Source organism: Hyperolius riggenbachi, chromosome 5, assembly GCF_040937935.1.
Source record: "Hyperolius riggenbachi isolate aHypRig1 chromosome 5, aHypRig1.pri, whole genome shotgun sequence".
Lineage (NCBI taxonomy): Eukaryota > Metazoa > Chordata > Amphibia > Anura > Hyperoliidae > Hyperolius > Hyperolius riggenbachi.
Genome location: NC_090650.1, coordinates 390,218,536 through 390,243,996, shown reverse-complemented (window position 1 = coordinate 390,243,996; position 25,461 = coordinate 390,218,536). Strand labels below are relative to the sequence as shown.

Genomic DNA, 25,461 nt, shown 5'->3' with positions numbered 1-25,461 from the left:
TTCCCAGCAGACACAAAGTGGCAGTAAACACAATGCTATATAGTGTGGCTGAGCGAGCGGTGTACTACTATTCCCAGCAGACACAAAGTGGCAGAAAACACAATGCTATATAGTATGGCTGAGCGAGGTACACAGAGTGGCAGTAAACAGAATGCTATATAGTGTGGCTGAGCGAGTGGTGTACTACTATTCCCAGCAGACACAGAGTGGCAGTAAACAGAATGCTATATAGTGTGGCTGAGCGAGGTACACAGAGGGGCAGTAAACACAATGCTATATAGTGTGGCTGAGCGAGCGGTGTACTACTATTCCCAGCAGCGACACAATGACTGGGGGGACCCTGGCTAGCGTGGCTGGAGCGCAAACTACCCTGCCTGCCTACCCAAAGCTAAACCCACAGACAAATGGCGGAGATATGACGTGGTTCGGGTATTTACCCGAACCACGTGACAGTTCGGCCAATTAGAGCGCGTTCGGGTCCGAACCACGTGACCCGTTCGGCCAATCGCAGCGCTAGCCGAACGTTCGGGGAACGTTCGGCCATGCGCTCTTAGTTCGGTCATGTGGCCGAACGGTTTGGCCGAACACCATCAGGTGTTCGGCCGAACTCGAACATCACCCGAACAGGGTGATGTTCTGCAGAACCCGAACAGTGGCGAACACTGTTCGCCCAACACTACTTGACGCTGTACAGCTTGTTTTAATTTGACAGCATTGTATCAGTGCAGACAGTGCTGAAAATGCAGTGGGTAGGCATCCCATCATCTAATATAAAGGGAATGTTGATAAATTCCAGAAGCCCCCAAAATACATCTGACTTTGGGGGGGGGGGTGTCATTCGTAAGTCGGGGACTACCTGTATACCAAACCTGATTGGTCCATGTTTCAGGAGCGTCTTGTACATGTTCTCCAAATGGTGTCCCCTCCCCTGTGAGCGTCATCTTCTATCCCCAGTGTGCCGCTCCCCCCGCATGCCTCTGCTCCCTCTCCCCACGTCTCCTGCTCCCCTCGTGTAGTGTAGCGGCAACTGGATTACCTAATCGTAGCCCCCGTGGGGATTGCAGACCTCCTTCTCCTCCGTATGGCTCGCTCTAGTGAACGGCTTGTACTGATGATGCGATCAGTACAAGCCATCACTAGAGTCAGCTGTGTGGAGGAAGTCTGCAATCCCCATGGGGGCTATGATTAGGTAAGCCATTTATTTTTATTTATTTTTTTATTTTTTTGCTTTTTTGGAGCTTAACCCTTTCTGGACCAGCACCCTCTGCCCCCTTAAGGACCAGAGGGTGCTGGTCCAGCAAACCGCCGCTTCCCGACGAATCGCCGCAAGTTACCGTCGCTCCCGCCGTACACGCCGCTCTGTCCCCACCGCAGGCTGCTCTCTCTGCCGTCGCTATGACGGCAGAGCGCTGTGCGCCAGTCAGGAGCCGCTTTCATTGGCTCCTGACCCTGTCATTCCATGTAAGCCAATGGGAACGGCTTACATGAATGACAGGGCCAGGAGCCAATGAAAACAGCTCCTGCCCGGCTCACAGTGCTCTGCTGTCATAGAGGCGGCAGGGCATCACATTGCGGCGGGGGCAGAGCGGACCGAGCGGGGACGGGCTGGGGCGCGCGGTCAATGGGACGTAGAGTTTAAGTCCTGTCAGGACCGCAGCGCCCGCTGTAGATTTATACTCGCTCGGTCTGCAGGTGGTTAAAGTAATATAGATAAGGTGAAAACAGGTGAAAAGTTTGTGAATCATGTCCAATGTATCTGAATGGAGACGCAGAGGAATGCGTTTTTTTTTTCCATTCATTTGTGATACTTATTTAAAAAGGTTTTCTGTATTTTATTCTATTTATTAGGTAAGTGGATAAAACCGAAAATATCGCATGATAAATGCAGCAAACAATGAAATACACAGTTCAGAAAAAGCATGGTTTTTCTGCTCTGCCTAGTGTGCTCCCAGCCTGAGGAGGGTACATTTTTATTTTGGTTATAAAACTGCCATGAATATGGATCTGTGTGGCACAATTTAATATCTCTTCCAATTTGTGACCTGCTAAGAATTTCCAAAACTGACAGTAAACTCAAATTGTACCACTATGGCTTAAGATGGCTATACACTTATAGATTTGCAGCAGATTCGACCATTAGATTTCTGTCAGATGCCTGTCAAGTCGAATCTGACAGGAATCTATCTGATGTGTGCCACACACTGGGAACAGATTTCCAATAGATTTCAGAATGAAATCTATTGGAAGTCTATCTAAATGCATCATTGGACCATTATGCTAGGTACACACTATGAGATTTTTTGGGAGATTTACTGTCAGATCGAAATTTATTTTTTTTCTCCCCCCCCCCCCCCCAATTTGTGGATCGATGGATGGCTGAAATTGACCAGTGTATGGGCTCCTCTCTCAGAGAAGAAGCTTCTTCGCTAATTCAATGCAGCTAGCGACACACTTGCGACCCGCCGCCAATCAACCCAAATTTTCCGTCCTGCGGGATCGACCAAGTGAACTGATTTTATCTAAAAATCAGTCGATCGGGAATAGTTTGCAGCATTTCTAGCAGATTCAATCTGATGATCAAATTGTCCAGATATCAATACGAAAAAAATCGATAAGTGTATGGCCACCATTAGAGCACAGACTGTAAAATCCCACCTTGCTGCATGACTAATGTAACTGCATAGAGCTGGGGCTAGTACTCAACGCCTACACAAATCCATTTACTGGCAGCAAATGTTAGAAATCTGTATGAGACACTCTTGAATGTTGAATCACTTGTTTTCCTATGAAAATAAATGTAAAGTTTTTAAAATCTGATAATCATAACATGCATACTAAGCTAAATAAACAGCAGTGTTGTGGGTTTGTTTTTTGTTTTTTTCCTCAAACTGGAATTTCCCCTTTTAAAGCCACTCTCTAGCTTAAACTTTTCTTCCTCATATTTGAAATAACACATACTGTATACTTACACTATAGTGACATCTATACTATCTTGCTGCAACAGCACTTGTCAGTCATCAAAGATGATGCATTGTAAGCAGGAAAGTGGCAAGTGTGAGCAGCCAGTTTAACAGCCCATGAGGCCCCCTAGGAAATTGTCATGGGGCCGTACCTGCTCTCTTCTGATCACATGGTTTGCATCAGTCATGTGATCAGGAGCCAGCAGGGTATGTCAGCAGAAAGCTGCTATATTATGCATGGAGGAGACGCACAGTGCTGGAGCAGGCAAACCTTACTCCACTGCCTGTGCTACTCTGCACCTGTGTAAGGAGAGGGAGGAGTGGGCCACCACAACCACTGGGGCCCCCAGGGGCTATTGTTACGCACCTGAGTGCGAGGCCGTGGTCAATAAAAGACAAATTGTGATGGCTTGGCATCCAGGTCAATGCAACCCCTGTCCAAAAAAAAATGACTTGTGGAGTGTCTCAAAAAGCGGTCCAAGCAAAGAGGACAACTAGTGAACCAGCAACAAGGTCAGCGATGTGTCGAGCACATGCCAGCGCATGTAGACTGATCCAAAAAGAAAAAAAATACTTAAGCACAAACTGCTGAAAATACACACTGCAGAGTACTTTTTGATCCATTTTCATTTTTAAAAACGCGCTCCCATTGATGTGGTGAAATAGCATGAAAATTGCAGCATAACTGCCACGATCACAATTTTTTGAAAAATTGTGATTAAAGCAATTTTGCTTCAACTTAATGCAAGTCAGTGGGACCATGTTTTTTAAAAAATGAAAACTGATCAAAAAGCTCTCTGCCCTAAGGGCCCAAAAAACGCTGGGGAGCGCTCCAAGCGATTACCGCAGCGCTGTAAATCACTGGCGATCGCTACCGCTCTGTACAGCGCTAGTGTAATATATAGAATATGGCAGTGATCTCACTGCAACAATCAACAGCGATTTGTGGAAATCGGAAACGCGGTGCGTGCAACACATTTTTGCAACTTTGGAGCAACCTCCGGTTTTAAATCAAAGGACAGCTTCATACCGTGCGTGACTGAGCGTGCTTACGCACACACACATGCGCAATACAGAGCCACCTGCTTTTACATTCACTTTGTGTTACCCTATACTTTTTGACAAACTGTCTATCTAGTGTATACAATGGCTTCAAATTGCTGAGCTGGTTGTAAAGCAGAAAATGGCTGATTTTACTGAACATTTTGTAAAATGTCAATTCACTAAGGGGAAATTGACATTTTGTAAATATCAATATCCCCTTTTAAAGCCACTCTCTAGCTTAAACTTTTTTCTTCCTCATATTTGAAATAACACATACTGTATACTTACACTATAGTGACATCTATACTATCTTGCTGCAACAGCACTTGTCAGTCATCAAAGGTGATGCGTTGTAAGCAGGAAAGTGGCAAGTGTGAGCAGCCAGTTTAACAGCCCATGAGGCCCCCTGGGAAATTGTCATGGGGCCGTACCTGCTCTTAACCCCCCCCCCCCCCCTTCCCTGACGCACACTGCAGAATAGAGCAGGGACCAGAGTAAGGGCTGGTGCACACCGAGCGGCTTTTTCCGCGTTTTCAGATCCGCTTGCGGCTGCGGATCTGCTTGGTCAATGTATCTCAATGGGGTGGTGCACACCAGAGCGGCAGGCGTTTTGCAGAAACGAAAAATGCCTGGGTGAGGCATTTTTTGGATTTCGGATGCGTTTCTGCCTCAATGTTAAGTATAGGAAAAACGCAAACCACTCTGAAAAACGGCACTTCAGAGCGGTTTTGCAGGCGTTTTTGTTACAGAAGCTGTTCAGTAACAGCTTTACTGTAACAATATATGAAATCTACTATACTGAAAACCGCAGCAGCAATCCGCAAAACGCTAGCAAAACGCCTCATAAAAATAAAAAAAAGCGTTTAAAAATCTGCTAGCATTTTGCGGATCTGCTAGCGGGTTTTGGTGTGCACCAGCCCTTACATTTGCTTTCTCCAGTATTGCTGGTCTCCTCCATTCACACTAGAATGTTTTGCCGCGATTTCGTCAAAACGCTCAAACGCTAGCGATAGTGTAATAAAACCCTATGGGCCCATTCTTACTTGGGCGATTTGCGCTAATCGCCCAAAATTGTGAAACGCAAACGTGTTGCCTGCACCATTTTCAGGAGATTTCCCAGCGATCGCGTTTCAGTGATGAGGAAGCGCTCAACGCGATCTCGGAAAAATCACCATAGTGTTTAGTGATTTTTTTTTTTTCCGCATGAAATTGCGGAAAAATCACTTCTGCAAAACGCCGGCAAAAACCGCCAGCGTTTTGCAAACGCAAGTGTGAATGGGCCCTAAAACTGTTGCCACGTGGAAAACTAAAATTAACGACTAGTGAGGTAAATTTGAAAGCCTAATGTCAATTCACAAAGAAACTCACATGCGGTAAAACCAAGTGAGATGTTTGGTATTTTACCTCCAGCCTGGAGATTGGTGAGGTTATAGAAGGGAGGAAACAGAGCAGAAAAGTAAACTATTGAGGAAAATAAGAAAGTTAATAATAAAAATTATTTCATAATATTATGTAGTGATTAAAAATGGTTTAAAGATCTCTGAGGCGAAGAAAATTGTTAGAACGGGGTGCAGGCATGTATAGGCCCACCGCTCCAGTTCACCTCCGTTTTCTCATAAGAACTATTAAAAGCTGCTTCCGGGTCGGCAGTAGTGCGCAAGCTCTAGGCCTGGCAGTGCGCCATTCATCGCACTCCCATTGGCAGGAGAGCTCTGCACGTGCGCACTACAAGTTGTGATGTAGTGCGGATGCTCAGAACGTTCCCGGCCATGGGAGTGTGAACAATGTGTGCAGCCGGGCCTAGCGCTTGCGCATTGCTGCCGACCCATTCAACCGAGAGGCAGCTTCTGGTGGCTCTTACGAGAGAACGGAGGGGGAACAGGTGAACGGGGAGAGCGATGGGCATGAGTACGGCTCCCTATACATGCCTGCTCCCCCAGTTCTTAAGTTCTTATGCTGGTAATACATGAGGTTTATATTTTGTTTATTTTTTTCTTTTGGGGGGGGCAGATTTACTGGCCGATATTTATTTGATTTAGATTCACTTATATGAGAAAATCGATCAGAAAAATGATCAAAATCAGATCAGACCTGTTGGAATTTATTATCGAGCCATCTATCTCGCGAAAAATCTCATGATGTATTCCCAGCTTTACAATCTTCGCCTCGGCATCCTTTAATAAGATACTCCATGGTTTTGAGCTGATACAAATTGCATGTTAATTTTATGCAGCCTGGACTGGCACTTTACTTGTCAGTACAGTAAAAAAAAAAACGATCACCTTTTTATCCATTTTCCCTGTACTGCAATAATTCATCAAATACCGCATGAAATAGTGTATGACGTAAAAATGTAAGTGAACTGTCATGTTTCGTTGCTTAAAGGACAATTGTAGTGAGAAGCCTATTGGAGGCTTTCCATATTTATTTCCATTTAAACAATACAAGTTGCCTGGCAGCCTTGCTAATCTATTTGGCTCCAATAATGTCAGAAACACCTGATCTGCTGCATGCGTGGTCAGGGTCTGTGGCTAAAAGTATTAGAGGCAGAGGATCAGCAGGATAGCCAGGTAACTGATACTGTTTAACCACTTCAGCCCGCTGTTTTTTTTTTTTTTTTCCTTGGGGACGAGAGGAATTTTCACATTTCAGCGCTTCTTCCTTTTATTTCCCAATAACTCTATCACTACTTATCACAACGAAATGATCTATACCTTGTTTTTTTTCCACCAATTAGGCTTTCTTTGGGTGGTACATCATGCTAAGTAGTATTTTATTCTAAATGCATTTTAATGGGAAGAATAAGAAAAAAAAGGAAAAAGTTTTCGGCCATTATAGTTTTTAAATAAAACGTAAAACTGTGGATAATAGCCACACATTTTATTAGCGCATTTGTCCCGGTTATTGCAACGTTTACATTATATCCCTAGTATAATGTATTGTGGCAATATTTTATTTGGAAATGAAGCTGCCTTTTTTCAGTTTTACATCCATCACTAATTACAAGCCCATAATTTAATTATACCCTCTTGACATATATATAAAACATTAGTCCCTAATGTCTGTAGGTGTAGTTTTATTATTTATTATTCTTATTTATTTTATTTCCTCACACATTATTTTCTAGTACGTACCATAAGTGTGCAAATAGGAAGTAATCCGTGGCTGTGTTACTTCGGAAGTGACGCAGGCATCTCATCGATGGCGGCGATCACGGGGACCGAGAGGGGAGAAGAATGATGAACAAAGTTCCCATTTATTGATCTAACGAACGCGGCGGCACGTTTGGTACTAAATCTGAGAACTATCACTGTTTTTGAACAAACACATTGATCATTCTCGCTGCACAAGTACGGATTGGCTCGGGGGCTTCTGCTACCAATCCCTCCCCCCACCCCTGTCTCTGGGACCATCGGGATAGCGGGCTTCCACCCCCACGATTGCGCATGAACCCCCGCAAACTGCACAGATCCGTGCTGCTGAAAAGGATAAAAGGAAATAAATGACAGCCTCCATATCCCTCTTGCTTCAATTTCCTTTGACATGTGATTAGGCCTTGCTGATCTAACATTCTGAGCATTTTGTGTGCTTTCAGCTCTACTCTGTGTACCTGGAAGGCTTCCTCCTATTCAAAGTGCGATACAAGGATCTACATTTCTGGGATGAACAGGTATACGCAATTAATTGATCATTGGCTACAAGGATTAAAATGTCAATATGCATATCTACTATGTGACAGGAACTGTAGTGAAAATAATGCAATGAATGTAATTGATTATTTTTTTGATCATTATTCAATTGTAGATTATTTAGTCAGAGTTTTCCCATTGTAAATTCTTTCCTCTCCCTGATCTACATTCTGAAATTTATCACAGGGGATGACAGGGGCACCTGTACCCATTTTGTCATTCCCCCGCCCCATGGCTTTTCACCGGAAAATACACATAGGAAGCAGGGGCGTAGCAATAGGGGGTGCAGAGGTAGCGACCGCATCGGGGCCCTTGGGCCAGAGGGGCCCCGAAGGGCCCTCCCTCAACTACAGTATTAGCTCTCTATTGGTCCTGTGGGCCTAATAATCACTTCTATAGATACTTTGAATAGTGGTAACCATTAACAAACTGTCCCCCATCCTCTTCTTGCACCTCTGACACTGTAGTTGCCATTGGCAGGGTTTGGTGCGCCGTAGCAATTGTTATGTATAGAGTCCTTGGGGGGGCCCCATTGTAAAACTTGCATCGGGGCCCACAGCTCCTTAGCTACGCCACTGAGGGCTCCTCTTCCCCTTCTCATTAGTTCCCCTTAATAGCCCTGATACCTGCCTGCACCTATAAGAAAAAAGCACGTATGCAAAGGGGGACAGAAGGAGGCACAAATGGGGACAGAGGACGGCAGAGGGGGATGTAAGGAGGCACCAAGGGGGACAGAGGAAGGCACAGGGGACAGAGGAAGGCACAGGGGACAGAGGAAGGCACAGGGGACAGAGGAAGGCACAGGGGACAGAGGAAGGCACAGGGGACAGAGGAGGCACAAAGGGAGACCGGAGGCAGAGTGGGACTGAAGGAGGAACATGGGGGCAGGGGTAGCACAAGGGGACCAATAAAGGAAAGGGGACATATGGAGGCATAAAGGGGCACAGAAGGAGGCAGAGGAGGCACAGAGGGAAAAAGAACAAACAGGGCATCAGACATGGCACAAGGGACTGACGGAGGCACAAGGAGACAGGAGGCACAAATGGGACAGAAGGAGGCTCATAGGGGGAAGGAAGGGTGCACAAGGCACAGAGGTGGCAGCTGCCTGCAACTTACGCTAATTAGATGCAGCAGATGAAGTAATAAACACCCACAGGGTGGGGCTTAGTCCAGCAACATTGCGCCCTCCAGGACCAATGGCACTCCAGGCAATGGCCTGTACTGCCTTTGCCTAGAGGCGCCCCTGTGTGGCGACATCTTTAGTCCTGCCAGGTGCAGCTCTGCGGAAGCCTGTGAAAATAATTCCTGGTCTCCCAGAATGCTCTGGGAGGAGAATTTTCAATAGCTAAACAGCCAAAGGCTGGGTTATTAAACGTTGCAATAAAAATTGAATACAGACAACTTCTATGTAGGATAGGTGCTGTATGTACGCTTATGTTTATCTCATCATATCAAATGTTAAAGTGTACCTGAAATGACAAACGTTCAGAATTAACTAAAGTCTTATTTACTTTCTCTTATGTACTTTCACTTAGTAGGTGCGAAAAATAGGTATTTTGTAGATGGGATTTAAAAAAATCTTCTCGGAGAGAACTCAAGTGAAAAGTTAATTGCATTAGGGCCTTTGTGTATTATCGTTCCTTCACATACCTCCCAACCCTCTGAAATGCAGAAGAGGAGGCTCTTTCATTCCAAAAATATTTAAGCAGAAGACACTGCCCACCACACCTTTAGTCATGAAGATCACAAAATATTACCAACACACTCCTAGGAGTTTCGGTTCAGTCCCCCTGGTCTGCGCTCCTCCTCCAGCGATTAGCGCACTGTACAATTATCAGGCAGCAGGCGGGCAAGCGATGACTCATCTCCTTGACTAGTGGACGGCATTGCAGGAAGTGATGAGCGGTAGAGATGGGCCGAACGGTTCGCCGGCGGAGGGGAGGAGGGAATTAGAAGTTTTGAAACATGCTTTCTATCATTATTCTAGACAGTAGACATTTTTCTAAATTTAAAAGTTCGCCTTCCCATTGAAGTGAATTGCGGTTCGCGAACTTTTTCGCGAACCAAACTTTCCGCGAAGGTTTGCGAGCCGAAAATCTGAGGTTCGCGACATCTCTAATGAGCAGTGGAACACAGCCCTGGAACGTCAGGGAGGTGAGTCATCGCTTTCCCGCTTTCTTGCCCGATGCCTGATAATTGTACAGTGCGCTAATAGCTGGAGGGGGAGCGCAGACCGGGTGGACCTTGGTGAGGGAGGGGGGCCAATCCCCCTCCCCACCGCTGTGTCCACTGCCTCCCCTTGTGGGCTGCTACCCCCTCCACCTACTTCTGCCGCCTGAGTAACCTGCCTCATGAGCGGCACGGGGCTGCCTATCCCATAGAGCCACATTAACCCATGCCATGCACTGAGGACCAACGAGTCTGAAACAGTCTGTATGTGCGTTGTATTATTGTGGCTCTGTACAATTAACAAGCTGACAAATCATTGCATTCTAGCGGTTCTGGAGGTGTGGTTAGCTTACAAGGACAATAAAGGATGATTTGCATATTCAGCAGTGAAGCATTGTGGGAGGCCTCATATGCTCACTCCAACCTGAATAATTGCCAATACCTTCTGTTTTAAGATGATACACTTTTTTGTTTCTCTTAACATTTTAGTAAGAGGGCTTGTGACACCCCTGATCACACACCCCTACACATGCATTCCATAAAGATTTCATTAGGAGAATACATTTTATAATTTAAACCACACTGGTCCTTTTTGGTTAATGTTCCTTCATATTAACACTTAGAAATGAGAAATATATCAATTTAATGGAAGGGAATAATGTTGAGTCAATTAAGCACATTTTTTTCAGGAGAAAAAGATATATTTACAGACTTGTACACGAGTCCTAAAAGAGGGACAAATGAGGGAGAAAAAGGGACAGAGGGATTTGGTTCCCAAAGAGCAACTGTCCCTTTAAAAGAGGGACAGTTGGGAGCTATGGTCATGATCTACAGAAAAAGTATACCAAAACACACAATCCCTAACACATGCAGTACAATAAACTAAGAAGTTTGGTAAGAAGTTTGACAAGTGTAGTTTATAGAATAGTACATCATGTATACAGTAAAAACAGACTTGAAACTTTTGTATTTATTACCTTGCTAGGAGCCTGTAGTAGTTTTGAAGCCTTCAGATTTGTTACAAAGTTTAGGGTGGAGTGTAAACATGTTTGTGCTCTCGGAATTTCTGAGATGTTATAGATTATAAATCAGCTGGAACACACTGTGCTGGTCACGGTCACATCACACTTGTAAACACAGCTGATACTAAGGAGGAAGTACGCTGAGCTTAGAAAAATCTTGAGGAACTTTCCAAGAGGATGAGTGTTTAAATTGAACTTACAATATAGTTAGGCAAGCCCCCGAAGGCTGAGAATGTATTTGAATTTATCTTGGTGCATATTTTTTGCTTTAAAAGATTCATGACTCAAGGCAAAGCTACCTGAGGCCCGGAACCCACTAGGTGCGCTTTTCTGGGCGCTTTGTGATTTGAAAAGCTCTTGCTAATGTAATGCTACGGGTGTGATCCCACTAGAGCGATGTAATTTATAAAAATTCCCCGTAGCATTGCATTAGCAAAAGCTTTTTCAAATCACTGGCCTTTAGAAAAGGCTGCTAGTGGGTTTGATTCCCGAGGCACAGGTGTCAACTCCAATCCTTGAGGATTTTGGTTTGGTACATTTTTTGGTACAGTTCAAACTAATTTATGAGACTAAAGGTGGCCACACACTGATAGATTTGCAGCAGTTTCGACCATCAGATGGATTCCTGAATCTGACAGGAATCTCTGATGTGTGACACACACTAGGAACAGATTTCCAATTCAGAATAAAATCTATTGAATAACGATCGAAATGCAGTGTTGCACCATTCGATCCAATGCAACCCTATGGGCCATCGATCTGCTGCCAGCAGCCCATCCACCCAGAGCCACACAACCTATCACACATCTCATACTTTTTTTTTTTCTTTTTTTTTTTTTTTTACTCCTGCTTTCTCATCCATATATTCAAATCTTTTTATATTTAAAATGATCTAGATTAAAACATGTCTTAAAGGACAACTGAAGTGAGAGGGATATGGATGCTGCCTTATTTATTTTAAGCAATACCAGTTGCCTGGCTGTCCTGCCTCTAAAGCCTGGTACACACAATGAGATTTTTTGGCAGATTTACTGCCAGATCGATTTATTTTTCAACATGTCTGATCTGATTTCCGATCAATTTCCTGTTCACTTCTATGGAAAATCAATCGGGAAATCAGATAAGAAATAATTGATCTGGCAGTAAATCTGCCAGGAAATCTCATCTTGTGTACCTAGCATAATAATTTTAGTTCTAGACGCTGAACGAGCAAGCAGCAGATCAGGTGTTTCTGACACGATTAGCTGCATGCTTGTTTCTGGTGGTATTCATACCCTACTGCAGCCAAACAGATCTGCCAGGCAACTTGTATTGTTTAAAAGGAAATAAATATGGCAGCCCCATTATTCTTCTCAGTTATCCTTTTTAAACCCTGTCCGCTGGAGCTCAGGTGTGACTTGTCCTACAGGTAAATTCCCTGTGCAATGTACTGCAGTGACTGGTTTCACTTACGTCATGTTTTTTGGTTTTGTTTTGTTTTTTGTAGATGCAGAGGATATTTGGAAGCAGTCTGCCAATATTTCCACCAAAATATTTACTGGCGATGACCAAATCTATGGCAGAAAAGAGGAGGACAAAGCTGGAAATTTACTTACAAGAAAGTAATTGATTTTTTTTACATTAATACATTTAAAATAAATACTCCCATTTTTTTAAAATACACAGAGGGATTTGGTGGCAGCCATATTTATTTCCTTAAAAAAAAAAGTTGCCTGGCAGTCCTGCTGATCTCTTTGGCTGCAATAGTGTCCGAATCACCCACCTGAAACTAGTATGTGGCTAGTGCAGTCAGACTTCAGTCAGAAATATCTGATCTGCATGCTTGTTCAGGGTCTGTGCCTAAAGGCTCATACACACATCAGACTATAGTCTTTGGAAAATTAAAGATCACAGACCTATCTTACCACCCTTCATGTAGTATGAGAGCCATACCTACAGTCTTTTCTGTGGAGCTGAACTCCCCATCAGACAGAAATCTTTGCAAGATGCTGCACACAAAGATGCTGTACACACTCAAAAGATCTGTTCCTGCCAAAAATCCATTCCTGAAAATTGCAATGATAGTCTGAGATCTGCAGATCATCATACACACGTGATTTAACTGACATTCATCTGCAGATCAGATCCACCAGGATGGATTTTCAGATCTGCGGATGATTGCTTGATCTGCAGATGAATGTCAGTTAAATCATGTGTGTATGATGATCTGCAGATCTCATAGACTATCATTGCAATTTTCAGGAATGGATTTTTGGCAGGAACAGATCTTTTGAGTGTGTACAGCATCTTTGTGTGCAGCATCTTGCAAAGATTTCTGTCTGATGGGGAGTTCAGCTCCACGGAAAAGACTGTGTAGAGTATGGCTCTCATACTACATGAAAGGTGGTAAGATTGGTCTGTGATCTTTCATTTTCCAAAGACTATAGTCTGATGTGTGTATGTAGCCTAAGAGTATTAAAAACCCAAAGGCAACACTCATCTCCCTGATTGGACCAAGGTATCCCCACCCTTTTACCTAATAATCCAAGCTGTGGATGACCTTTAATGTTAAGACAGCCAAACTTCTTAAATGCAAATCTAAAATTTGTCATAAATTCCCTTGGTAAGATATTCTACACCTTAACTTCTCTTGTTGTGAAAAAACCTCTTACTGAACAAGGAATAAAATCTCCTTGCCTCCATACATAGTACATGTCCCCATATCCTTTATACCGATCTAAGGATGGCTAACTCATTTGCTAAGATTCTATATTGACCTTGGAAGTATTTATACATGTTACTGATGAACTAGTGGCCTACTAAATACTCAGAGGCTAAGACCATGAAACGGCTGTAAGGTAGGAGAGGTGGGTTCCCCCTGTGTATGGACCTCTTGCTACATCATCAATAAATAGGCTGGTCATACGCAAACCTGTGGATACTTTCATATTATGAGACCAAATTTTTATTTTCAGTGCTAAATTTCTAAAGCTGGCCAAACACTGGTTGAAGATGTTATTATTATTTAGTACTTATACAGTGCCACCAGCTTACGCAGTGCTGTACGGAGTATATATTGTCTTGTCACTTAACTGTCCCTTAGAGGGGCTCACAATCTAATTCCTACCATAGTCATATGTCTATGTATGTATTGTTTAGTGTATGTATTATAGTCTAGGGACAATTTTAGGGGGAAGCCAATTAACTTATTTGTATGTTTTTGGGATGTGTGAGGAAACTGGAGTGCCCAGAGGAAACCCACTCAGACACATAGAGGAGAACATACTCAGAGAATGACATACAAACTGCTTACAGATAATGACCTGGCTGGGATTTGAACCGATGACCCAGCGTTGCAAGGCGAGAGCACTAACCACTATGCCACCGTGTACTGCCCATATTTGACCAATATCAAATAGGGAATCAATCAATTCCCTATTTGATTGGAATCTGATCGAATGGTTGTTCATTTCTTCCCTACTCAGAATGCTCAGCCTCAACTTATTTCAGCAAAAATCTATTGAACATTACAAATGATGAAACCGCAAGCAATGTACTGCATGATACAGTGGGCCATTGAGTCCTGGTACTCCCAACATGGCCTGTCAGATTTGATTGAAAAACTGCTTAGGGCTCTTTCACATCAGAGCTTGCGTTGGAGAACGCTCAAAGCATCCGTTTTGTTGTATGCGTTTTAATGCGTTTTGATATGCGTTGCACTGCAGTGAGTGTGCGTTTTTAATCTGTTTTCAATGCGTTACAGGACATAAGAAAACGCAGGTAATTTTTTTTTCTTTTAGTTTTCAACTTTCTACATTGTTCCTCTGTTGCATTCTGGGACTGATTGCCTGCGTTAACGGATTAAAAACGCGCATAGTGTGCGTTTTACATTGACTAACATTGTAACGCATAAAGCTAGCGTTGGCCGAAAAACTGCGCCTGGGTGCAGTGTAACGCAACGCACAAAAAGGCTGCGTTATATGTGAAAGCTAAAATGAAAGTCTATGGACTTTCAGTTCACCTTGGGTAACGCAAACTTTATCCTTTGAGTTGAAATGCAGAAAATCTGCCCTAATGTGAAAGAGCCCTTATAATTAATCAAACGGGAAACTATATTGTTTTGCTGGCTTATTTAACTGGAACTTTTTTTTTTTTTTGTGTTTAAATTAGTAATTTTTTTATATCTATGTATGTGGATATAGATCTAGATATACATTAAAAATAAGCTGAACCATATACTAGAAAGAGCAAACTGCCACTCTATGGACTAGGAAATTACAAAAGTTTTTTTGAGATAAAAAAAACAGTAGACCAGATCAACATCCCCAAATTCAGCAACCCATTAAAACACTTCCCCCTGCACTGGGCAATAATCTAGGAGCGCTCCTCGACACGTTCGCCCTAGAGATGGCCCGAACGGTTCACACGCGAACTTCGGTGGTTCGCGGTGAACCACAATCTATATGCGAGTTCGACCCGCCCCCTATACTACATCATTAGGGTCAACTTTGACACTCTGACTACCCTGTGTCTGCTGACTGTGATGTAATCGGGCTACACTCCCTCCTGGAGCCCCTGTCAGCCTTTTCATTCACTCGTGTGGCTGCAGTAATTAGAGAAGGGAGAGAACCTGCTGTAGGGAAAGCTTAGTTAGGCTCTTGTTAGGCTTGTTAGCTTGCTCCTTGCTGATACTTATTGCTAAAAAGCACCCCTCAACAGCTCTTTTGAGAGCTAATGTTGTTCTTGTGATCTATCTTTTTGTGTGTGTGTGTGTGTCCCACAGACACTTGTGTTGCATATACAGCCCTGTCAGTCAGTCGCAGCTGGCCCTTGGCCCCTTGGTAATTCCTACTGTGCCACTGGCAGGCCCAGCACATTCAGCAACTACCTGTGTGTGTGACAGCTGCACATTTGTAATACCAATCACTGCCTACCTACCTGTTCAGTGCACCTACCTACGTGAGCGCACGCAGTGTTATTTACCAGTCACTGCACCTGTTCACGGTACCTGTGTGTGAGTGACAGCTGCACATTTGTAATACCAATCACTGCATACCTGTTCACTGCACCTGTGTGACTGCACATTGTGTTAGTCAAGTCAGCGCATACCTTTCGCTTCAGCCCCCCCAATATGGGCAAAACAGGCAGAGGCAGGCAACGCGGCAGGTCTGTTCGAGGTCGTGCTGTCATGATTTCGTGCGGCCCTGGACCAAAGTACAGTGTTCAGAAGGTGCGTGCCATCAACCCCCAAGATTGTCAGGACGTAGTTGACTATTTAACACAGAACACCTCCTCTTCCTCAGCTTCCGCATGGAACCGTGACATAACTCTCTCCTCCTGCTCTGATTCTGGCACCCCACTTAACACTCAGTCGGCTGCCACCACCAAAGTGCCATCATCCCAGGGCTCTGCGGTGTGGACATTTTTTGTGTGTGTCTGCCTCAGATGAGAGCAATGCCATCTGTACTCTCTGCCACCAAAAATTGAGCCGTGGAAAGACCAAGACCCGCGTAGGGACAACTTCCTTACGAAGGCACATGACAAAGCACAAACTGCAATGGGATGACCACCTGAGGAAAACCAGCACACAAAAGCAAAGCCACACACCGCAGTGCAAGATTCCAGGCCGCAATTATTTCTCAAAAAAGGTGATACCTAAACTGTACCGTGATGTTGAAAGGCAAGTGGTGTTATCTCTGGCACCAGGGGCGCCGCGAGGCATAAAGCGAACCAAGCGGTCGCTTGGGGCCTCAAGATCGTAGAGGCCTCGGCGGCTCAGTGACGTCGGCGTGACGTCACTGTTTCCCCGCAGCCCCGCGGGGCTAGCAGAGCAGGGCAGGGCTACGGGAAGATGGCCGCCGCCGAAGCCCTGCTCTGGAGACTATTTATATGCCTCCAGTACAGGGCTTCGGGTGGCCATCTTCCCGTAGCCCTGATTTAATCAGCGCGGGAGATTGGAGGAGGGAGGGAACTGCGCGCCTGAGGAGCCGGCCAGGAGAGGAGACGGGGAGAGAAGACTTCTGCCAGTGCCACTGCCAGGTGAGTACATTCTTTTCTTTTTGCAGCTCTGAAAATGTGCCCTAATTGTGTTTGATTTCTGCTGAACTGTTCCCTAATTGTGTTTGATATCTGCTGAAAATGTGCCCTAATTGCGTTTGATATCTGCTGAAAATGTGCCCTAATTGCGTTTGATTTCTGCTGAAAATGTGCCCAAATTGCGTTTGATTTCTGCTGAAAATGTGCCCAAATTGCGTTTGATTTCTGCTGAAATGTGCCCTAACTGCGTTTGATTTCTGCTGAAAATGTGCCCAAATTGCGTTTGATTTCTGCGGAAATGTGCCCTAACTGCGTTTGATTTCTGCTGAAAATGTGCCCAAATTGCGTTTGATTTCTGCTGAAATGTGCCCTAATTGCGTTTGATTTCTGCTGAAATGTGGCCCTAATTGCGTTTGATTTCTGCTGAAATGTGGCCCAAATTCTGTTTGTTTTCTGTTGAAATGTTGCACAAATTGCGTTTGTTTTCTGCTAAAATGTTGCACAAATTGCGTTTTTATTTTCTGGTGTCTGGGGTAACTGTTGCTGCATTTATTATTTAATGGTCATAGTTGGCTATATTTGCTGTGCTACGGTTAAGCTCCGCCCATACAATGTCATGGCCAAATCCATCTGCGCGCGCCTCAATCACCCCCACATCCATTTTCCCCGCAAACAGCCCCGCCCCAATCCGCCCTCCAGCTCCACCCACATGTCATGGCCATGCCCACTTATGTGGGATAGCCACACCCATTAGGGCCACTTCCTACAGTCCGCTTGGGGCCACAAAAACCTTAGCTGCACCCCTGTCTGGCGCACAGCGTTGGGTCAAGGGTCCATCTGACCACGTGGTCTGCAAAGCACAGTCAGGCCTGCCCGAAGACTAAGTCAGTCCCCACACAGCATCTCTGCCTGCAGGCCGCTTGACTGCGTTCTCCGCCGCCACCAACAGGGTCCAGGACCCAAGGCGGATTCCTGAATTTTTAAGGCCGCTATAATTTTTCTGGTGCGTGTAGATGCCTGCCTAATTTTTCTGGCTGCAGTGCAGCTGCAACAACAAAACAAAAGGCATGTACATGTGCCAAGTCCCCTTCATTATCATTACCTTGCCGCGGTGAAGGGGCTTGTGTATCACAATGAAGCAATGACCGCCGGCTATATGAGTGTCTCGGGATGGGGGGTGGCACACACCCAAGATAATGTCGTTGCTTCACTGTGGACAGACCAAATTCGATCAGCTGGACAGTCACTGTTGTTCTGTCATTGAGCTACCTCAGCCCGACCATATGGGCTGGAAAACCGCTATCGCCTGCACTCTGGCCATGGTGCGCACCAGTCCAGCACGGCCGTCACTACACAAACAGCTGTTTGCGGTGCGTTACACAGTGAGTTTGGTCTGTCAGTGTGAAGCAGTACACTAATTACATTACCTGATTGATGTATACACATGCAAGATGTTTTAAAGCACTTTAGGCTTTAGCATGCAATTTTAGCATGCAATGTGATTTCTGCCCTTAAAACGCTGCTGTGCGTCAAATCCAGATTTTTTCCCCCGGGACTTTTGGCATGTATCCCACTCCGCCATGCAAAAACTCAGGTTTTAGACCCCTTGAAACATCTTTTCTGGCAAGCATAAATGTTTCTAGTTTTCAAAGTTCGCCTCCCCATTGAAGTCTGTTGCGGTTCGCGTGAACCAGACTTTTGCAGAAGTTCGTGTTCGAGGTTCGCAAAACAAAAATCGGAGGTTCGAGCCATCTTTAATTCGCACTCTATCACACAATTTCTCTCTGGATTGGCCAATCCCAATTGCACATGTGGATAAACAATTTGCTGAACGCAAAGAATAAAAGGGGAAAAATAGCTCACTATTTTCTCAACATTAGAATGGCCAACAATTATATCATTGTCTGTTATAGGGTCTTGTGAACCAAATAACATTTAAAATCCTTAATTTATAATCAATTCAATATGGCTTAAAAAATTTGTGGTGATGGAGAAATGCTTTTATAGTTGTTTCAGATCTTGTCGTCTCGAGTAGTGACATCTTCATAGAATTTTTCAAGAAACATCAAATGGTAAGTGGATTTTATGTAATTGTTCTGTGTTTTAAAGATAGACTGAATGGTGGATGATGTTATCCTTTTAAAAAAAAAATCTAGGTATTCAATTTATGTACTATTTGTGTAATTAAAACAAGTACTTACTGTATTTATTGGACTCTAGAAGACTCACTTTTTCTCCCCCCAAAGTGAGGATAAATAGTCACTGCGTCTTATAGTCCAAATGCAGGGAGTTCCTGACTTGTGATCGCCTGCCAATACGAACCTCCAACCCGCCGCGATGTCAGGGACTCCCTGTACTGTGCCCATGCAGAGGGGGACACAAAGGTACATAGACGAGGACACAAGCACAGAGGCTGGCACAGGGAGACACGAGGTACGAGGGGGCATAATCCACACAATGCCCCTTCACCATGGATGCACCAGGTTTAGTATACTTCAGAATTTAGAATCAGCTTGGACATGCACAGACTAGGTAGCGCTGCTGCGGCTGGGGTAGATCAAAATGCAAGAAGCTGAAGGGTATTGGCACTAAGGAGATGGCCATTTGTGTTCTGTTGAAGAGTACTTGAGCCGTAGCTCGGGTACAAAATGAGATACTTGCCTAAAGAGAGGGAAGCCTCAGGATCCTATTGAGGCTCCCTCCCTGCTGTGTTGTCCACTGCCGTTGAGCGCAGACCCTCAGAAGATTACCGACAAAGCATTTTTTTAATGCAAATAATGGCTTGTAATTATTTATAGCGTAAAAGAAAAAAAAAACTATTTCCAAGTAAAATATTGTCGCCATACATTGTACTAGGGACATCATTTAAATATTGTAATTATTAGGAGAAATGGGCAAATGTGTGGGTTCTATCTAAAGTTACCTGTTTTATATAAAAATTGTTAGCCAAATGTACCCTGCAAAGAAAAATGTATAGATCATTTAGGTGTGATAAGTTGTGATAAAGTTATTGATAAATAAATAGGAAGGAACACTGTAAGGTAAAAATTGCTGTGGTCCATAAGGGTCAAAGACTAAGATCAGGTATGATTGTGTTAAGTTTTTCAATTTAGCTTTTTTATGTTTTCAATGTGCTTTTAAAGTGTTTATACAATAATGTAACCTTTAACAAATATACAGTATTTGTACACGGAGGCAACTTCGTTTGTATCCCTTGTTTCTGGATAATGAATGTCACTGCTTAACGTGTACCCGAGGTGACATGAGATAAACATGTGTATGTACAGTGCAAAACATATTAATAACATGGCTGTTTTACTTGTTTTGCTGCCTAAATTAGTTAATTTATAGACATGGAAGTGACAGCTTCTGTCTTGTCAGTAGCTTGGCGGGAATATAGTAAACCTCACTGATAAACTAATTACAGCCATAAAGTTTTCCTGGCAGAATACAACTTCTGAGGGGAGAGAGCCAAAATACATGGACTATTGACCTTTTTTCTTACTCTGGGACACTGATTTGGCTGCCACTGAGTAGAGGCAACAAAAACATTCAATCAAGTTTGTAATTGTTAAAATATAAAATGAAATCGTGGGATATCTTTAAAAAAAAAGTCACTTTTAGGAGTAGGAGGATAAATAAAATTGTTTATCTCATCAGTTTTTCATCTGTTTATTTTCACCTCGGGTTCCCTTTAAGTACTCTGTCCTTTTTGTTCTGAATTTCCAGAAACCTCTTTTGCCCTCTGCTGTCTCATTCCAGAAATTTTCACTGTAGTGAAAAAAAAATTTCTTTCTATTAGGAAACCTTTAAGATACCCACGATCAGAATGATCCTGAAGGTCTACTTGCCGGGTGGCCAACAAGTTCAAGTGGACAGCCTGTCGTCAGACACTGCTGAGAGAGTGCTGGAGGTAATTATTATTATTATTATTATTATTATTTATTAGATTTATATAGCGCCAACATATTACGCAGCGCTGTACAATAAATAGGCTTACAGACAATGATAACAGGGTTGACAGAACAATACAGGTAACAGACCATAGATACAACAATACAGGTAATAGCAATAAGATACACAACACAATGCAGATAATAGTACAATGCCAGATCATAAACTGGAATGGTAGTGGTAAAAAATTACCAGTTCCAAATTCTGGGTAAAGTGCACACAGTCAAGTATGATACACAAGGGAAGAGGGCCCTGCCAAAGGCTTACAATCTAGAGGGAGGGGCTGGTGACACAAAAGGAGGGGGTGCATCAAGAAGTTATTGGCAGAAAGGATTAGGGTAGTGTTGAGTTGATGTAGGCCTCCTTGAAGTAGTGAGTTTTGAGTGCTTTTTTGAAGGTGTTGAAGGTGGGAGCGAGCCTGATGGGCAGCGGGAGAGAGTTCCACAGGATAGGGGCAGCTCTAGTGAAGTCCTGCAGTCTGGCATGGGAGTGCGAGATGCGTGGGGTGGTTAAGAGGAGGTCGTTGGAGGAGCGAAGCGGGCGGCCAGGTGTATATCTGCTGACCAGGTCAGAGATGTAGGTTGGGCAGGACTTGTGTAAGGATTTGTATGCCAAACATAGGATCTTGAAGCTGATTCTGAAGTGAATTGGAAGCCAATGAAGGGATTTGCGTAGGGGAGTTGTGGAGACAGAGCGGTGGGAGGAGTAGATGAGTCTGGCTGCTGCGTTCATGATGGATTTTAGGGGGGCGATGCGGTTTTGAGGAAGGCCTGACAAGAGGGAGTTGCAGTAGTCCAGGCGGGAGATGATGAGGGCATGGACAAGGAGTTTGGTAGTGTCTGGGGTCAGGAAAGGCCGGATCTTGGAGATGTTGCGTAAGTGGAAATAGCAGGCTCTAGCTACGGTTTGGATGTGGGAGGTGAAGGAGAGGGCCGAGTCTAGGGTGACGCCCAGGCAGCGGGCTTGTGTGGTTGAATGAATGATTGTGCCATTGACAGTGACATAGAGGTCAGTGGGGGGTGAAGCAGCACGGGGCGGGAAGATTAGGAGCTCAGTCTTATCCAGGTTTAATTTTAGGAACCTGGCAGACATCCACGATGAAATAGCTGAGAGACCAGAGGATACCTTCTCCATGGTGGTGGTGGAGAGGTCAGTGGTATGGAGGTAAATCTGTGTGTCATCTGCATATAGGTGATAGTTGAAACCCAGAGAGGAGATGAGTTTTCCTATGGAGGCGGTGTAAATGGAGAACAGCAGGGGACCAAGAACCGAGCCTTGGGGGACCCCAACTGAAAGTGGGAAGGAGGTTGAGGAAGAACCATTGAAGGAGGTCTTGAAGGAGCGATTTGAGAGGTAGGAGGAAAACCATGCTAGGGCACGGTCTTGGATACCCACAGATTGCAGTGACTGGAGTAGCAGGGAGTGATCAACAGTGTCGAATGCTGATGAAAGGTCTAGGAGGAGAAGGATAGTGTATTTTCCTTCGGCCTTGGCAAGCGTGAGGTCATTGACGACCTTGGTGAGGGCAGTCTCGGTGGAGTGGCCTGGCCGAAATCCTGATTGTAGGGGATCAAATAGGGAGTTGGAGTCAAGGTAATGGGTCATGCGTTGGTGGACTAAACGCTCTAGGAGTTTAGATGCAAAAGGGAGTAAGGAGATAGGACGGTAGCTGGATGGAAGTGAGGGGTCTAGTGAGGGTTTTTTAAGTAGGGGAAGTACAGTGGCCTGTTTGAAGTCAGAGGGGAAGGTACCCGTAGAGAGGGAGAGGTTAAACAGAGTGGTGAGGACAGGAGCCAGAACAGGGAAGTGAGGACAGAGGCATTTGGATGGCACAGGGTCTAGGGGGCTGGAGGTGGCAGGAGAAGTGGCTAGGAGACGGCTGACTTGGTCCTCTGTGATAGGAGTAAAGGCAGTGAGTGGAGGGTGGGGTGGGGAATAGGTATTGGTGGGGGAGGAAGAGGTGGTGGAGTGGAGGCATGAGATTTCCCGTCGGATGCTGGCTATTTTGTCGGTAAAGTGGGTGGACAGATCAGTGGCTGAGAGGGTGGAGGTGGGGGGAGGAGTGGTGGGGTTAAGGAGGGAGTTGAAGGTGGCGAAGAGGCGCCGAGGGTTGGAGGCTTGGGATCCGATCAAGGCAGCAAAGTATTTTTGTTTAGCATCAGTTAATGCGGTATAGAACAGCTGCAGGTTGGCCTTGTACGCCAAGAAGTCGGAGTTGCTGCGGGATTTCCTCCATTTGCGTTCGTAGGTGCGTGTCTGTTTTTGGAGGTTGCGAGTGTGTGCATTGTGCCAGGGCTGGGGGTTGATGGGACGGCTGGGGCGGAATGTGGGGGGTGCAGCAATGTCTAGGGCTGCTGAAAGGGCCTGGTTGTATGTAATGAGCTGTCAGGCGCCGGCCTCGTGCTGACAGAAAACGTACGGTGTGTGACAGGTCACAGAAAAATGCACTCCGCATAGTTGGTCCATAGGCACATACTTCCGTGTGCTAAACTTACCTTATATTACACCTCGTTTTAAAAGGTCTTCTGAGAAAGAAAAGGCATTCGTCTTGCTCTGCACTTCTTTCGGCTGTTTCTTTGTTAAAGTTGTTAAACTCCAGTCAGTTTAAGTTGCTTAAAGACAAATTCCATGAAGTGTTGTTTTATTGCGCATTGACTAAAAATAGCATTTGTAAAAAAAATTTCCATTAACTTATCTTCGTGTGTTTTTTTTTTAAATCCTTCAAGTTCTAACCAATGCCTAAGGAGGGGAAACTAGATTTTGATACAAAAATAAGTCTCTTTTGAGGAAAGATAGGTGGATTTGGTAGCGGATACCACAGTGGGGGGCAGTTGAAATGCTTGCTGAAAGCACAGGCCACGGTATACAAATTTTTAGGGTCAGGAAAGGCTGCTTTTGGTGTTTTTATCCTGCCCCTCCCCAGTTCATTATATGCCTCGACAAAATTATTCAAATAAAAAAATATATATTACAGGCTTGTCAGCTAATCAACAAATGAAATGTTGATTAGCCCACCCTGTGCTGGAGTGACTCAGCTGTTGCCAGGCAATGTCTATTCATCTCATCAGAGGGAGAAGAGGGTCTTCTGGCTGGCAAAGATTACATTTGCCAATTAGCCGGTGATAAGCTAGCCTATACTGCTTTCTGCAGTGAAAATAAACATTTTAACGTACAGGGAATGCTTTCAAATGTTCTTTATGTAACTAAGAGTAGGTTTTTTGTTTTGTTTTAAGAGTAGTGTTATTGTGAAAAAAAGTTAGGAGAGACTATAATATGCGTACTGATGCATATTGAAAAAAAACACATTCAAGTAGAACAAGAACTATAACGTAACCATAAGATTTCAACATGAGACCTAATTACAATTCCTTATCAATATATGGGTGATGTCAATATGCGACTTCAGTACAAGCACTAATTTACAAGTGCACTTTGCAGTACACTAGTCAAAATAGAATGATATAGCATTATATGCAGTGACTCACTAGAGGAAGGAAAAATTGCAAAAATGAATGCTCTAAATAATATAACAAGAATCTGATCTAATAAATGAAAAGAAAGCTAGTTTTGGATAGAAGCGAGAGAGAGAACATAGCAGAAAAGGGAAGGGGGGGGGGGGGGGGGGTCTTGTCTGCCGGGACTCGACTGTCACAAAAAAGTGAATATCCATGACCAGGTGATTATCTGCTCAGAGGATTAAGGGGCATGAATCTTTATCCACTCATCCCAAATTCTGTTAAATTTAGAGGGACAATATCTGTTAAGATGCATAATTTTGTAAAGAGGGAGGGACTTATTTATTGCCCGGATCAATGCATTGCTGGAGGGAGCCTGTGACCTGTTCCAGTGAACTGTAATTTATTTTTTGGCACAAAGCACTCTGACCAATGTTTTTGATGCCTTCTGAGGTGCTTCAAATATATCAAAGCGGACCTGAACTCGGAACGTCAAACACAACTCTAGGAGACGAGAAGCAAACACTGTGAATCCATCGCATTCACGTAGCCGGCGCCACCATAGGCCGTAATAGGAATTACAGCTATAGCAGCGCACATGGAGTACCGGTAACTTCGGCGCCGTCAAAAGACAGAGCTAAAGTTAGTTTTAAAACGCAATAAATCGGCTTCCAGCAATTGCTGGAAGCTGAATTATTTCATTCCCCACCATCCATGGCGGTCTGGAGAGGGAATAGTATTTAACATGGCCGGGAACTTGTGCAGCAGCAGGATCAGCCATATACCGACTGTATCCTGCGCCCAAGTCTCCTGCTCCGATTCCTCTCATACGGGACAAGAAGATTGTAGAGTCCATGACCAATTAGATGGACTCCTCTACTTCCCGACAGAATGTAGCCAAGCTCGGACATGTCCAGAACATGCCCTATTGTACCAGGTGCCAATCCACATCTGGTACAGTAACCCTGCGCACACATTTTCAATAGATTTCACTATGAAATCTATTGAAAATCTATCAAACTGCAGTGTTCAATACAATGGGACTTAGCTTTTAAAATGTATATGCTATGAGGGTGTATTACTGATATTTTTTGCAAATAAGGGGTTACATTATTGTACCCAAAATCACATAATGGAAAAATAGCTTTTTTTA

The 25,461-nt window shown here is 44.3% G+C and overlaps 1 protein-coding gene across 1 annotated transcript in view; it reads left to right on the top strand.

Annotated features, from left to right (window-relative positions):
• The window catches only part of SNX31 (sorting nexin 31), a 101,003-nt gene that overhangs the window by 35,149 nt on the left and 40,393 nt on the right, over positions 1–25,461 (top strand). Inside the window, exons 3-6 of the mRNA XM_068238395.1 lie at positions 7,600–7,674; positions 12,371–12,485; positions 18,907–18,971; positions 20,702–20,812. Of these exons, the coding sequence (XP_068094496.1) occupies positions 7,600–7,674; positions 12,371–12,485; positions 18,907–18,971; positions 20,702–20,812 (366 nt within the window). The remainder of the gene's footprint in view (positions 1–7,599; positions 7,675–12,370; positions 12,486–18,906; positions 18,972–20,701; positions 20,813–25,461) is intronic.